This window comes from Xyrauchen texanus, chromosome 40, assembly GCF_025860055.1.
Source record: "Xyrauchen texanus isolate HMW12.3.18 chromosome 40, RBS_HiC_50CHRs, whole genome shotgun sequence".
In the NCBI taxonomy this organism is placed as follows: Eukaryota; Metazoa; Chordata; class Actinopteri; order Cypriniformes; family Catostomidae; genus Xyrauchen; species Xyrauchen texanus.
In genome coordinates, this window is record NC_068315.1 from 37601487 (window position 1) to 37619143 (window position 17657).

Below are 17657 nucleotides of genomic sequence, written 5' to 3' on the forward strand. Positions count from 1 at the left end.
AGGGAGTGAGGAAAGATAGGGAGTATGATGTACTGAATTTTGAAGAGGAATCGCTACCCAAAAAAGTGATGTTAGGGTTTTTGAGTTATAATGTTAGAGAATACATTCCAAACCAATGAGGTGTTACAACTGCCAAAGATTCGGACATACAGCCAAGGTATGTGAAGGCAGAAAGAGATGTGCCAGATGTGGAGAAGATCATGAATATGGGCAATGCAATCATGAACAGCCAAAATGTTGTAACTGTGGAGGGAATCACAGTGTGGCTTATGGGGGGTGAGAAGTATATAGAAGAGTTATCTAGTAAACCCGATATTATTTGTGTACAGGAGACATGGTTAAGACCAAATGTAGCTAGTTGGAAATTATTGTGTTAGATATGATCGGAGGGAAGGAGTAGGGGGTGGATGTGTAACATTTATTAGAGAAGAGAATTTAGAGAGATAGGAATAGGAAATTATCAAGAATTTATAATGATAGAGATCTGGACAAAGGAAGGAGAGCTCAAAATTATTAATTACTATAATTGTTGTAAGAAATTAGACCTGAGAAGTTTAATGCAAATCGAAGGAATGGATGGAAATAGGAGAGTGATATGTGGGGATTTTAATGCACATAGCACATTATGGGGAGGAATAAAAACAGATGTAAATGGAGAGGTGATTGAAGAACTGTTAGAGGAAAAGGACATGGTTTGTTTAAATGATGGGAGAGGGACAAGACTAGATGTACATACAGGGAATATGTCACTATTGGATTTAACTTTGGTGTCGAATAATTTAGCAGGGAAATGTGAGTGGGATGTAACATATGAAACATCAACCGAGAGTGATCATTATCCAGTGTTTTGCTTTATTATAATTTCAGAATATTACTATAGGGAAATAAACAATGAAAATTACTTATGTATAGTTAAAGTCATGGTTTAAAATGATTAAACTAAGTAAGTGTTAAGGGTCAGTGTTTAAACATAGATTTAGTTTGAACTGTAAGATTGTAAGGAATATTTTGGATCTGGTCGCGATCTCCAATTCCCCCGGTCCCGTCTGTCTATGTTCGTGCCCAGCGACGCGCAGTCATGAGGCTGAGTCTCTGTGGACTTTGCGAAGGGAATAGAAAGAATGACACACACACTCGGTTTGTATTCAATCTACTCAATGTTTATTACAGCAAGCATGTTATTTATATTCTTCATAAGACAAAGGAACTAAGAATCAGCCAATAGGAAATTGACAACCAGGATCAAAGGGGGAGAAATGGGTGCTCTGGAGTAATACAGGAAAAGGTCCATATGCAGATGTGCCAGACTTATGGTTGACCTTGTTCACCTCAAGAGCACGAGTATGACCTAATCACCTCACAGAAATAAGTATGCGGAACATCATATAGAGGAAGAGAAGAAAACCGTCAGCAGTTGCTAAATATACTGACTCACTAACGTGCGCACTGCAGCCCGCATCTGGGGTCAACTGAACACACATGGAAGGCCAGAAGCACATACACAGAGCAGAACAGCATGTACAATTTCATATTTCTCACAAAGATTAATGACCAATGTCTTTGTGAACTTCTGCAGTTAATCCAGGATGGACTTCAGAGATGCAATTGTCCTTGTTAATTGGTTGATGAAGGCTTTTGTTGGCAATTAATTGATTGTCTCTGTATTCCATTGTAAGAGTCTAAGATGCTGCGCAGACCTGGGAAGCCCAAACATATAGTAATTGTTTTCTGGGAATGCTTGGCAGAAGACCCTGTCTCGGAGATGGGGACATTGAGTACGAATGGGCCGTGTTCCAGGCCTCCATTGCTGAGGCGGAAGATTGACAGACAGATCGGTGCAGCATCAGCAGTTATGCAGGCATTATATCAGCCTGAAAGCAAGGCTATCAATTTATCTGTCGATCTACATTCCTACCCTCACCTATGGTTACGTCACCTTGCGGCAGGACAAGGACCCTAAACAGACAGCCAGGACAATGCAAAAGGGGCTTAGAGACAATTCTGTGAATGGTCTTGAGTGGCCCAACAAGAGCCCGGACTTGGACCCAAACGAACATCTCTTGAGAGACCTAAAAATGGCTGTCCACCTGACAGAGCTTGAGAGGATCTGCAGAGAAGTATGACAGAAAATCCTCAAATCCAGGTGTGCAAAGCTTGTCGCATCATACCCAAAAAGACTTGAGGCTGTAATCGCTGCCAAAGGTGCTTCAGCTTAGTACTGAGTAAAGGGTCTGAATACAACAATGCATGCATAACATGACAGTTTTAATAATAACTGATACAAAGATAAATACATCTGTCAGTTATTACAGTTAAATTCTGTTTCTCTATATCAGCAAAAAAGCTGTAGTTAATGTTGATGAAACACACTGAAAGATTATTTGAGAGATATGAAACACACTGAAAGATTATTTGAGAGATATGAAAGAGTCTTTAGATTCCCAGCATGTCTTCAGACACTTGACAATCCAGCAGGAGATTCCCAGCACACACACATTGAGAGAGAGTGCCCACTGAAACACACACACACATGAATTACTTGCACTAAAAAAGAATGTGAAGTAATCACACACAATTACCCCTTTAATCAAACTGGTCTATAGTATCAATGGCCATGAATGTTGACTGGATGAATATTCTCACCTTTCTGTGAGTGAATCCATGACACCGCCTTCATAGCCATAAACTGCCATTCAACCTGATCACCTTTTTTAAACCCGTTTAACCAGATCAGAGCCAGAACTGTGGCCCAAACTGACCCATCCACCTGGAACATCGTCCACATTCATTAGTTATTGGCTGCTGTACACAGACGTTCTGAATGTATTTGATACTTAATAATTATTACCTTGTCTGGTTTCTGATTGGTCACCTGATCTTCTGCCTTTCCAATCACATGAGCCAATGAGGCACCAAGCTCCCAGAATCCTGCAGCCTTCTGAAGAGTGATCAGCTGGAACAAAGGGTCCTGCTGGGGTTCCGCCTCTTCTGAAAACACGTTATTTTTTAGGTGTGAAGAGGGAGAGAAATACAGGAAACAATGATGTGGGGGAACCTCAAGGGCTACATTTTTAGGAAATATTATTGAATGTAAAAGATCTTTATAAACATGAAATGTGCATTTTAGGCAACATTAAAATCAGAAAGAAGTTTTGGTCATTATTATATGAACTAACTTCACCATTTAAAATTAATTCTGAATGATTAGAGTGTTGATGTGCAAGTCTGAACACGATTGGTTGATTTACCCGGCTGTGATATTTCATCACATTCAATCATCGGGGCGGCAGGACCACCTGCAAAAAACACAATCTAGATCAATACATTCAGTTATTGAGAAAAATACATTTACTGTAGATGGACACATGCATATTAAAGAATGAAAGGAATATTATGTGTCATATCATGTGACTTCTCTTACACATCGTGCCAGATACCATGTCTAAGAAAGAACAAATAGAAAAACACATACAGATTAAAAAAATCTGTATGTTTGTCACACAGTCACAAACAAAATCTCCCATTTAAACACACCTGTACACACCGACACACTAAAACACACTTTTAACAGGTTGAGAAGAAAGTGTATATATCCTAACCGTACGTCATCATTTGGGCTTCTGGCATCATCATAGGGGCACACTTCACCATCATAGCAGTACACCTCATCCCACCCATCCCAAATAAATCTGAAACAGCATTAATTTAACATTTTGATGAGATTAATATTGCAAATGTAAACCATAATGTTAGAGGAAAATAGATTTAAAAATTATTCTTCAACATCAGATACTGAAAACGGTGCACATCCATAAAGATTAACACATTTCCATGAAACACACACTGACGTTGTGTCGGGACTCTCCTCTGCAGCAGTGGTCCTTTCACAGTCTCTCTGTTGTTTTTATTAATGCCGATGAAGGCCGTATGAACGCAGCTCACTCCTGCTTGAATGCTGAGCTCCACCATCTTTCTCTTGATCTCCTCCACATCTGCACCTCCCACTCGCTCCTCCTGCTCCAGATGACCAATCACAGAGCGCACCGCCAGCCGGTGGACGGCCAATCTGCAGCGACACAAACAAATGCTGTGAAAACATACAGCACGCAGAAAACATGATTCACCAGTAATGTTGCTCTTAAAGTTATTCTACATTTATTATCTGAGAAACACACATACACAAAATATGACCTGAGCTAAATGTTTTTCTATTTCTATACATTATTTGAAATATAATATCCAAGTGACTGCACAATAAATCTCATGTTTCAGGAAAACAAAAATGTCATAATTATTCAGCCAATCACGTTTGTAGTCCAGGCCTGCGTTAAAGCTTTATATAAGTCTGGAGAACCTCACACCTCCAATCCTCACAAACCTCTTTCCTCAATTACACCTCCCCACTCTTCAACACATCGTGTTACACACACACATCTACACTACACTGTGTGTTACACACACACACACACACACCTACACTGCACTGCGTTACACCACACACATCTACACTGCACTGCGTGTTACACCACACACACACACATCTACACTGCACTGCGTGTTACACCACACACACATCTACACTGCACTGCGTGTTACACCACACACACACACACATCTACACTGCACTGCGTGTTACACCACACACACACACACATCTACACTACACTGCGTGTTAAACCACACACACACACACATCTACACTACACTGCGTGTTACACACACACACACACACACACACATCTACACTGCACTGCGTTACACCACACACATCTACACTGCACTGCGTGTTACACCACACACACACACATCTACACTGCACTGCGTGTTACACCACACACACATCTACACTGCACTGCGTGTTACACCACACACACACACATCTACACTGCACTGCGTGTTACACCACACACACACACACATCTACACTACACTGCGTGTTACACCACACACACATCTACACTGCACTGCGTGTTACACCACACACACACACACACATCTACACTGCACTGCGTGTTACACCACACACACACACACATCTACACTATACTGCGTGTTACACCACACACACACACACATCTACACTACACTGCGTGTTACACCACACACACACACACATCTACACTACACTGCGTGTTACACCACACACACACACATCTACACTACACTGCGTGTTACACCACACACACACACACACACACATCTACACCACACTGCGTGTTACACCACACACACACACACATCTACACTGCACTGCGTGTTACACCACACACACACACACATCTACACTGCACTGCGTGTTACACCACACACACACACACACACATCTACACTACACTGCGTGTTACACCACACACACATCTACACTACACTGCGTGTTACACCACACACACACACACATCTACACTGCACTGCGTGTTACACCACACACACACACACACACACACATCTACACTGCACTGCGTGTTACACCACACACACACACACATCTACACTACACTGCGTGTTACACCACACACACACACACATCTACACTGCACTGCATGTTACACCACACACACACACACATCTACACTGCACTGCGTGTTACACCACACACACACACATCTACACTGTACTGCGTGTAACACCACACACACACACACACATCTACACTGCACTGCGTTACACCACACACATCTACACTACACTGCGTGTTACACCACACACACACATCTACACTGCACTGCGTGTTACACCACACACACATCTACACTGCACTGCGTGTTACACCACACACACACACATCTACACTGCACTGCGTGTTACACCACACACACACACACATCTACACTACACTGCGTGTTACACCACACACACATCTACACTGCACTGCGTGTTACACCACACACACACACACACATCTACACTGCACTGCGTGTTACACCACACACACACACATCTACACTATACTGCGTGTTACACCACACACACACACACATCTACACTACACTGCGTGTTACACCACACACACACACACATCTACACTACACTGCGTGTTACACCACACACACACACATCTACACTACACTGCGTGTTACACCACACACACACACATCTACACCACACTGCGTGTTACACCACACACACACACACACATCTACACTGCACTGCGTGTTACACCACACACACACACACATCTACACTGCACTGCGTGTTACACCACACACACACACACACACATCTACACTACACTGCGTGTTACACCACACACACATCTACACTACACTGCGTGTTACACCACACACACACACACATCTACACTACACTGCGTGTTACACCACACACACACACACACACACATCTACACTGCACTGCGTGTTACACCACACACACACACACACATCTACACTACACTGCGTGTTACACCACACACACACACACATCTACACTGCACTGCGTGTTACACCACACACACACACACATCTACACTGCACTGCGTGTTACACCACACACACACACATCTACACTGTACTGCGTGTAACACCACACACACACACACACATCTACACTGCACTGCGTTACACCACACACATCTACACTACACTGCGTGTTACACCACACACACACATCTACACTGCACTGCGTGTTACACCACACACACATCTACACTACACTGTGTGTTACACCACACAGACATCTACACTGCACTGCACACCACACACATTTACACTACACTGTGTTACACCACACACACATCTACACTGCGTGTTACACAAGTGTGTGTGTGCGCATGTGTGTTTGTGAGTGTGTGTGTGATTGTGAGTGCGAGAGTGTGTCTGTGTGCGAGTGTGTGAATGTGAGAGTGTGAGTGTGTGTGCGAGGGTGAGAGCGAGTGTGTGCGAGTGTATGAGAGGGAGTGTGTGTGTGTGTGAGAGTGTGTGAGTGAGTGTGTGTTACCCTGTGTCTTGGGTTGGTTTTAGGGTGAAGTTTAGCTGGTTAGTCACTGGTTGATTTTTCAGGTTGTATTTCATCATCACTGCTCCCTCACAGCTTCCAGAACTCTATGACAGAGAGAAAAAACATGAAGATAAGAAGATTTAAGAGTCTAAGCTAATTGATTGTCCAAAAACAAATTTGAGGGCGACCTAACATTTTTTCAGACTATTATTCAGATTACATAAATTTTCTTTTCTTTTATTTCATTTCTAACCCATGAAAAACAAAAAACAATGTGCAATTATTACCATTAACATTTTACTGAGACATTATCGATATTACAGTTTCATTTCATTGATGATTTTCTGTAAAACTGTTTGAAATGATGTGTGTTGTGAAAAGGGTTTTAGAAATAAAAGTTACTTGACTTTCTAAATGATATCATCATATCTTTGACAAATCCACCCACATGAAAATAAATGCTTGACTGATGCAGAAGTGTCATTTTACATGAATAAACATACATTTAATGTGTCTTCTTCTTCTCTTTTCCTAAAAGAGATCGTTAGTGAATAAATGTATCTAAATCTAGATTTGGGCCACTAACCCTTTAAAATCTAAACAGACTCAAATGTCACCTGTCCTTTCAGCTGTGCGTAAATGATTGCCCTTTGACCCCGGAAGAGCACACGGATGGGTGGGGACAGTGTTTCGACAGTGACGCCGTCAGGAAGAGTCCAGGTCACAGAGATGTTATCGACCGCCGGCTGCAGCGCAAATCTGAGCGACTGCATCACCTGATAAATATTAACAAGAAAACATCTGTTCAAGATATTCACACACACATCTGTATTTTATCTACTTTATGTCAAATAAATATAGTTTCACTTCTTTAGTAAAAGCAGAGGCTCATGTTCTTACTTTGGGTTGCATACGGTCAGCGCCTGTGATGAACTGAGCGTGACCAGAACCTTCTCTGGCCATTCCTGAGATGAGGGCGCTACTAGCACCCTCACCGATCCCGAATGAGAAACACCTGACAACACAACAACAGCTCAAACACATCTCATCACCGCTCATGGACTATTAAACATTGTAATGTCATTCATGTCCACACACCTGTGAGAGAAGACGTTACTCTTCACCAGGTCCAGCACCTGTTTAGTGTTGCACACTTCTCCATCAGTGAAGATGAACAACTGCACACAGAGAAAACATCACTGATGATCACTGAGCAGACACATTCTCCTTCTCTGTGTGATATTTCATGATCCACGTTTGATTTCCTGAGAGAATCTGCAGGAGTGCAGGTGTGATACCTGTCTGGGGTGATCGGGGAAACACGGCTGACTGTAGATGTGTTTCAGAGGCTCTAAAATCTCTGTGCCACCCATGTTTGCTCTAATTTCCTGAACCCTCTTCACAGCCTCTTCCATCGTGTCCTGACTGTACACGACACTCTGCCTGCTCACACACACAAACACACACACATTCCAAAACCAAACGACACTAAATCATTTCTGAAGTGTATTTCACATCCAAATACTCACGGGAAAAAGGACTCAAAGTGAGAGCCAAATCCGTAGATATTGAAGTAGCATCCCATGGGCAGACTCTTCAACAGTAACAGCAGTGTGTCCTACAGAGAGATAAATGTACACATCTCAACACATTTCCATAAATACATACATTAGCATAAATGCATCATATTTCAAATCTTACCTTTGCACTTTGTATGCGCATATGTGCCCCTTCCCCATGATGCATCATGCAGTCCATACTGCCTGACCTGTCAATCACAAAAACAAACTCGCCTTGAGATACCAATGATGACATCACTTCCTCAGGGAACTCTGGGTACAAACTGATCATGAGCACTGGATCGGCCATCAAAGAACCTGAAATACAGAGACATTAAACACAACTGCTGTGAAAGGAAATTACATTCATATTTTATAAGCACACAATATATATAAATTATACTTGTTACATGTCATACATTATATAAAGCATGCTTAAGAGAGTTTTTACCCGGTGGTGCAGTGGCCACTCCTGCCTCCACGACTGCAGTGGGCTGATGGGTATTCTCGTAGTACACAAACACCTCAACATCTTTATCAAACATGTGACCAGGACTGAGACTCACCTACACACACACACACACACACACACACACACACACACACACACACACACACACATGATTACAGACTTCTTAATATATTATATTATTATATTATATTACACAGACACACTCTCTCTCTCTCTCTCTCTCTCGTGCACACACACACACAAACACACACATTACCGTTGCATGAGTGTGATCAGAGTTCAGGAACTCTACAGGATCCAGACGGCAGTTGGACTCGAGTTTGGAAACTGGGTTTGAAGATCTCACATGGACACTGAGAGAGAGAGAGTACGGAACGGCAGATACTGATGAAACCTCAGAAACGATTCCACCACCCGAACCTGACGAGAGAGAGAGAGAGAGAGAGCGAGAGAGAGAGCGAGAGAGAGAGAGAGAGAGAGACTTTTGACTTTTAAAACTTTTAATTTACACAATTTTCAAAAAGATTACAGAACACATAAACAAAACACAAAAAACTAACAAAAAAAATGTATATATACACATGTACATATACACAGAAAAACAACAAAACACGACACTATTTTACCAATTAAAAACTATATTTCCAAACTCGCTCAGTGTCACTAATGCCTCTCTCACGCCCCACCTCACTTTGAAAAAAGTACATCATCAATTTGTTTGTAATATGCAAATGCAATAGCTACCCTAAGTCTACCAATGATTTAAACAGAGACAACTTCCTGACCCATATTTTTACATTGATGTGTTTTCAGCAAAGAAAACTTGGCTTGGCCCATTAAAAAATTGGCAAGCACACACTGTTCACGCCACGACTGTTTATACTCACAACCAAAAATAAAAAAATCCCAATTTCATAATTAGTTCTTCCAATATTACAAAAAGTGGAACCAGCCTTGAACACTCACAATATAAATGAAACACAGTGTCAGAGGCCTTACAGAACGAACATTCAGGTAAAACCATTCTATGAATGTAGAAACAAAAGGTGTTCGTATCCAGTGCACTGTGAAGTATTCTCCACATCTCTTATAAAACAGCCCCATGAGGGATTTACATCTCTGTGCACAGACAGGTCAGTCCTCCATTTAGTATCGATCCTTTCCTTCAACTGACCAAACGCCGCTGATTTAGCACAAATATGATACATCGTTTTCATCCTCATACTTTGGAAATCCAAAAATTCAAATCCCCTTTAACAAAACAACCTTAATGTTCTCTTCAATATCCAAATTATTTGGGACAACTCTTAATGCAGGAGATGTCAAGCCATTAATTAAAGCAGAATCTATGAATGAAGTGAATACTGGGGAAACCAGCTTTAACCTTCTGAGGTGTTTTGGGCCCTGGAGAAGTTTTGACATTTCTGCTTTTTTCAGCTGCTTAAAAACATATTAATGGCTAAAGTCTGATAACACTGTATTCAGCACAAACTGGGCTACAATAATATGTGATCAACATGTGTGTACAGGTTTGTATTGATGAGGAAATAACGTCTACGCATGGTTTTTGAAAAAAACTACAATTTTAAGTCACAGAAATAGCCAAACAGATACATCTCATGGTCATTATGGCCAAACAGTTCAATATATGTTTCATCAGACCAGAGGACATTTCTCCAAAAGTAAGATCTTTGTCCCCATGTGCACTTGCAAACTGTAGTTTGGCTTTATTATGGTGGTTTTGGAGCAGCGGCTTCTTCCTTGCTGAGCAGCCTTTCAGGTGATGTCCATATAGGACTCGTTTTGCTGTGGATCTAGATACTCGTCCACCTGTTTCCTCCAGCATCTTCACAAGGTCCTTTGCTGTTGTTCTGGGATTGATTTGCACTTTTCACACAAACTACGTTCATCTCTAGGAGACAGAATGCGTCTCCTTCCTGAGCGGTGTGATGACTGTGTGGTCACATGGTGTTTATACTTGTGTACTATTGTTTGTACAGATGAACGTGGCACCTTCAGGCGTTTGGAAATTGCTCCCAAGGATGATCCAGACTTGTGGAGGTCCACAATAGTTTTCTGAGGTCTTGACTGATTTCTTTAGATTCTCCCATGTTGTCAAGCAAAGAGACACTGAGTCTGAAGGCCTTAAAATACATCCACTGGTACACCTCCAATTCAGAAGCTAATCGGCTAACTGTCTAAAGGCTTGACATCATTTTCAGGAATTTTCCAAGCTGCTTAAATGCACAGTTAACTTAGTGTATGTAACTTCTGACCCACTGGAATTGTGTTATAGTCAAATAAAAGTGACACAATCGGTCTGTAAACAATAGCTGGATAAATTACTCGTGTCATGCACAAAGTAGATGTCCTAAACGACTCACCAAAATTATAGTTTGCTAATATATGTGGAGTATCTGTGGAGTGGTTAGAATGTTTTTTTAATGACTTCAACTGTAAGTGCTGCTTTCACAACACTGTAGAAAGTGTACCAACTTTCTGCTTAATCTTTTGGTTTGGAAATGTAAACGTAATACATAAAAACAGTTTAAGAAGGATTACCATCACTGCACATAAACTAAAAGGAGGAAAATCTCTAGGTCTTGCAAATATTTATAAAGCTAGAGCAATAGACAAAGCAACTCAAATCTTAGATGATCCTAAACACCACCCCTAGGAAGAATTTGTACTTCTTCCATCAGGCAGAAGAATTTGATTCCAACATCCAAAACAAACAGAATGAAGCAGACTTTTATTTCTACAGTAATTTTGATAATAAATAATCAAATCAAATCACTTTATTGTCACACGACCATATGCACAAGTGAAACAGTGTGTGAAAGTCTGTAGAATTGAACTTTTGACTGTGTCAATTCTATATGAACTTATTGAACTATCGGAATTATCGTAAATACACGTTTCCCACTCGGAAGTTGCACACGATGCCTCAAGTCGTAATTATGACTGGAAAACTATCTCATTAACTATCTAAATCTCATTTTGATACCCGAGATTACGAAATAAGAGTCCAAATCTTTCATCATGGTGGAGGAGAGAATGGTTTCTGTACTGAAGGACAGGTTTTGTTCATTTTTCTAAATACAGATTATTGTTAGCACTTGCTGTTTTGGTCATATTCATTTATAGATATCAGCAAATATTCTATGCATGTTGTACATTTTTACACTGTGAAAATAGCTTGTATTTTATCAAAATGCCATTATCATCATCAAGAGAACTTATTATGTTTATGGTGTCATAATAATATAGTAAAAATAATAATACAGTTCCTCATGAAATATGTATGAATGAACCTGGCGTCGTCCATGTTTCCTGATCTTTCCGACAACAAAGCACGTGAACACGACATACTCGTAATTACCACTTCAGAAGTATGATCTATTGCATAAATGTACACTGTGTTGTAGCATTGTTTGTCTAGTGCTGTGTGCGTGTATTGTGAATTGTCAAATGGTAAACTGCAAAACCAGTTTCTCTACAGGTATAATTAACCATTATATTCATCTTTTCTAACAATGGTCACGTCGAGAACCCTGTTATTCCTCATTTATGTGAAAACGACAACAGATAAAAAATAAATATTAAGTGTACTTAGGAGTGCAATCCCTTCTACATTCTGTGGCTTTTATAATTTTTGGATCGTGCACTTAAATTCATAGTTTTTACAAAGTGTGGGATCTCCAAAAACTCTTTAGTCCATATTTGACAAAAAAATCCTTGACCAAAATCCATTGCCCCAATCTCTACTTTTTTCTGATGTCTGGATTCTATCTCACAGTTTATGATTATAAATACAAATGTTTCGATTTACATGTAATGAGTACTTTATATGTGAAGTTAAAGTTCACTTTTTCACTGCAAGTGTCATCTATCATTATAACATTAGTTTATAAAGGAACAGTGAATGAGTGTTGCTACATACAGATGTCATTTTGTCATGCTGGAGATCATGTTGAAATGTTGTACCTGCTGGTGTGTATCGTGGGTTGAGTACAGCGGGCAGACAGAAGCGCAGGGCGTGGTCAGCCTGCACAGCGAGCTCCATCACATAGATGATGGTGATGGTGGCCTTCTGACCCGGTGACAAACACCCGACACTCAGTCTGAAAACATCAGAACTCTCTTCACTCTCTTCCAAAAGAAACGCCTGCTGGCCTGAACTCACAGCATCATCATACTGATCCTTCGCCTGCAAGAGACACAATCAGATCCACAAAGAAAACTGCTAAACACACAGATGTCAGACAGAAATACACTAAGCTTAGTGTCATGTCAAACAGGTCTGTCTGTCTGTCAGTCAGTCAGTCAGTCTGTCTGTCTGTCTGTCTGTCTGTCTATCTGTCAGTATTTGGATTCAAACTGTCTGTCTGTCAGTATTTAGACTCACGCTCTGTCTGTCTGTCTGTATTTGGACTCACGCTCTGTCTGTCTGTCTGTCTATCTGTCAGTATTTAGACTCACGCTCTGTATGTCTGTCAGTATTTAGACTCACACTCTGTCTGTCTGTCAGTATTTGGACTCACGCTCTGTCTGTCTGTCAGTATTTAGACTCACGCTCTGTCTGTCTGTCAGTATTTGGACTCACGCTCTGTCTGTCTGTCTCTGTCTATCTGTCAGTATTTGGACTCACGCTCTGTCTGTCTGTCAGTATTTAGACTCACGCTCTGTCTGTCTGTCAGTATTTGGACTCACGCTCTGTCTGTCTGTCAGTATTTGGACTCACGCTCTGTCTGTCTGTCAGTATTTGGACTCACGCTCTGTCTGTCTGTCTGTCTGTCTATCTGTCAGTATTTAGACTCACGCTCTGTCTATCTGTCAGTATTTAGACTCACGCTCTGTCTGTCTGTCAGTATTTGGACTCACGCTCTGTCTGTCTGTCTGACTATCTGTCAGTATTTGGACTCACGCTCTGTCTGTCTGTCTGTCTATCTGTCAGTATTTAGACTCACGCTCTGTCTGTCTGTCTGTCTTTCTGTCAGTATTTAGACTCACGCTGTCTATCTGTCAGTATTTAGACTCACGCTCTGTCTGTCTGTCTGTATTTGGACTCACGCTCTGTCTGTCAGTATTTAGACTCACGCTCTCTCTGTCAGTATTTAGACTCACGTTCTGTCTGTCTGTCTGTCAGTATTTAGATTCACGCTCTGTCTGTCTGTCTGTCTGTCAGTATTTGGACTCATGCTCTGTCTGTCTGTCAGTATTTAGACTCATGCTCTGTCTGTCTGTCTGTCTGTCAGTATTTAGACTCACGCTCAGTCTGTCTGTCTGTCTGTCAGTATTTGGACTCATGCTCTGTCTGTCTGTCTGTCAGTATTTAGACTCACGCTCAGTCTGTCTGTCTGTCAGTATTTGGACTCATGCTCTGTCTGTCTGTCTGTCTGTCAGTATTTAGACTCATGCTCTGTCTGTCTGTCTGTCTGTCTGTCAGTATTTAGACTCATGCTCTGTCTGTCTGTCTGTCTATCTGTCAGTATTTAGACTCACGCTCTGTCTGTCTGTCTGTCAGTATTTAGACTCATGCTCTGTCTGTCTGTCTGTCTGTCAGTATTTAGACTCATGCTCTGTCTGTCTGTCTGTCTGTCTGTCAGTATTTAGACTCACGCTCTGTCTGTCTTGCACCTCAGCCACAATCTCTTGCTCTCCGATCTTGGCACTGAAGTGGCAGACAGCAGCATCAGCGGGCAGAGGGAACACAAACACGGCTTCCAGAGGAGAATGTTCTTCATTCACATACTGCAGACTGGAGGAGACTGAAACTATATGATCCTGGACCTGCAGATCCACTGCGATGTTTTTCAGAGGAACTACAGACACACAGAAACATCTGTGTTCAACAACACACTCCTATTCTATGGAGGACAAAACATGCAAAAATAATAAATAAATGTAATAATAAGAAAATAAATAAAGGAATAAATGTCTTGATAAAACAAATATAATTAGTTTTTAATGAAAGTTATACCTGAATTTATTTTTGTATGACTTTTTTTCCTTTATTTATTATTTTCACTTTTTATTTATTATTTTTATTCTTTAAAACTTTTTTATTCTTTCATTTGTTTGTTTTTTATTATTATTTATTTATGCATTCATTTATTTTTATATTTATTTATTCCCACATGTATTTATTTCTATATTTAAATATTCCCACATTTATTTATTTTTGTATTTATTCTTACATTTCTGTCTCTTGTATGATAATGATGTGGGCGTGTCCTGCTCACCATTGGTTTATCGTAGATGGAAGCGTGTGCTCGATTACTCTTGACGTGTTTTGATGTGACGTCAGGTCACATATATTGTGTAAACTATAAACATAAGAGCTTCAGTCAATCCAAGATGTATTGGTTATACTACAAAATAAATGCGGAGCTGTTTCTTCAACAAAACCACAAAATGAGCAAGTTTCATAAATGATATGATTTAACCTTGTCCTTTTCTTTTTTTTTTTCTATGTATATAACTTCATATTTTGATGTCCGCAAATCCATAATATTGATTTCTGTTGTTATGATTGTCATTGTAAAAGATACAACCATGCTTCACTTCCCTGATCGTTTATATATGTATGCATATATAAGTTCTGCAATAAAAATAAATAAATAAATAAATAAATAAATCTATTGCTGACTCTTCACATATATCTAGAGGGTTGCGCGACATGTTAATGAAGTGGATAACCACACATCAAATAACGGTTTCATTTAGAGTAGAGGTGCTGATTGAAAGTTTGACTATCCGGAATTAACATTGTAGATATCAACAACGTCTTTCTGACTAGTCGTAATTACATTTTGGATAGTTGGAATAGTCATTCAAGATATCTGTAACGTAACTGTGACCAGTCGAATCTACAGATAGAGATATCTGTAATTACATTTTGACTAGGCAGAATGAAAGTTACAGATATCTCAAATCAAAATTCATTTCAAGATATCTATAAATTGATAATAGATATCTACAATTAAATTATGACTATCCCTAACTCCAGTTTGAGATATCTACAATGTTATTTTGACTAGTCATAATTCCAGTTACAGATATCTACAACATAATTTCGCCTAGTCAAAACTTAATTTAAGATATCTGAAAAGGAACATGTAGATATCTTGAATTGAGGTGAATTAAAGATATCTTGAACTGGAGTTTATGACTAGTCAGAATCAAATTGTAGATATCACAAACTGGAATTACAGATATCTACAACTCAGTTGCAGATATCCATAATTCACATAGTGGATATCTGCAACTGAATTGTAGATATCTGTAATGATAAACCCCATACAAATGAATGCAAAAGTGACGTCATTTGTCCTAGGAAGAATGTCTTTGTGGATATCTGAAATGACAATTATGGATAGGAAGAATGTAGTTTCGGATATCTGAAATGTTCTTTTTGACTAGGCAAATCTGAATTACAGATATCTGCAACACATATCCAATCTAGCTTTTAAATGTTAAAAGGGCTTGCCATACTGATTGATGTTTTAGGAGAGCTGTAGGCCGGGATGAATGTCGAAGCACATCCTGGATTGTTAAACTCTCTGCAAAACATTTAAATCTGTGCGAGTCAGCGGGTGCTGCGGTGGGACGTCCATCTGCTGCCGATAATACTATTGAGCTCTCGACCAATGATGCACTGGAGCTCCGCAAGGACCGCCTCCCTCATTTACATGTTGCACACAGAAAAGTAAAAAGAAATACATGTATAAATAAATAAATAAATAAATATGGGAATATATAAATATGGAAATAAATATTTGTGGGAATAAATAAATATAAAAAATAAATGAACACATAAACAAATATGCAAAATACATGAATAAATAATTAAAAATTAAAAAGAATAACAATAAAGTTATAAATAAATATAGAAAATAATAAAAGTATAAAGTCATACAATAATAAATTCAGGAATAAATGTAATTAAAAACTAATTATATTTGTTTTATCAAGACATTTATTCCTTTATTTTTTTATTATTACATGTATTTATTTATTATTTATGCAGGTTTAGGCCTCCATACTAATCAATCCAAAGTTGCCCATCACAGAGATGAAAGAAACATGTATGTACACATGTATGTTAAAGATGGAAACAGTTGACTTTACCTGGAATATTTGTCTCTGACACGAGCCCGCAGCACTTCACCATTCTGACTGTGAGACAGGAAATTACACTTTCACTGCGCAACCATTTTAATCTTGTGCAGACAGAATCTCGATTTTTCTGTAGTTTTGATTATATTTTTCAAATGATTTGTTAGAAGACAAACAGTCTCTGTTTAAAGTTAGCCTACATTAATAAAGTCCTGCTTTAAATACGCTTTACACGACACATTATATGCGTCATAGAAACATAAGTGCTTTATTATATTTGTAAAATAAAGATAAACTTAGTGAGTTACCAAGATATAAAACAAAGATACTATAAACTGAAAGATGAGAATCGTTTTAACAGTCACCTGTTCTTTGTTCAAAGCGAAAGTAAATCGGACACAATCTCTCCTGCTTAAAATCCTCCAAAACTTCAGTCAACAAGTAAAGATGCAGAAAGAGTTTGTGCTGGACACAGATGCTCTCAGGAAGAGGTGTGACTCTCAGATTTCGGGAACAGGTTTGTGTGCTGAGTCATATATACCGGAGGAGGCGGATCCACGAATGCTGAA

At 39.6% G+C, this 17657-nt stretch overlaps 1 protein-coding gene across 5 annotated transcripts; it reads right to left on the reverse strand.

Moving 5' to 3' along the window:
- Positions 1 to 1149: 1149 nt before the first annotated feature.
- Positions 1150 to 17609, reverse strand: LOC127633112 (von Willebrand factor A domain-containing protein 5A-like). 5 transcript variants are annotated; one of them, XM_052111982.1, is made up of 21 exons: positions 17454 to 17594; positions 17101 to 17148; positions 16465 to 16648; positions 14590 to 14792; positions 12955 to 13177; positions 9224 to 9387; positions 8947 to 9061; positions 8638 to 8813; positions 8466 to 8554; positions 8235 to 8379; positions 8035 to 8114; positions 7837 to 7951; positions 7554 to 7712; positions 6937 to 7040; positions 3849 to 4066; positions 3600 to 3689; positions 3422 to 3442; positions 3249 to 3296; positions 2849 to 2985; positions 2644 to 2767; positions 1150 to 2513 (listed from the first exon to the last, which is right to left on the reverse strand). In XM_052111982.1, exons 3-21 carry the CDS (start codon positions 16541 to 16543, stop codon positions 2434 to 2436), a joined length of 2370 nt encoding a protein of 789 aa, XP_051967942.1. In that variant the 5' UTR covers positions 16544 to 16648; positions 17101 to 17148; positions 17454 to 17594; the 3' UTR covers positions 1150 to 2433. The 5 variants fall into 5 exon arrangements, with proteins under 5 accessions (XP_051967942.1, XP_051967941.1, XP_051967946.1 ...); XM_052111981.1 differs by having other exon boundaries at positions 2849 to 2988; positions 17454 to 17592; XM_052111986.1 differs by lacking the exon at positions 16465 to 16648 and having other exon boundaries at positions 2849 to 2988; positions 17454 to 17609.
- Between the last annotated feature and the right edge of the window lie 48 nt (positions 17610 to 17657).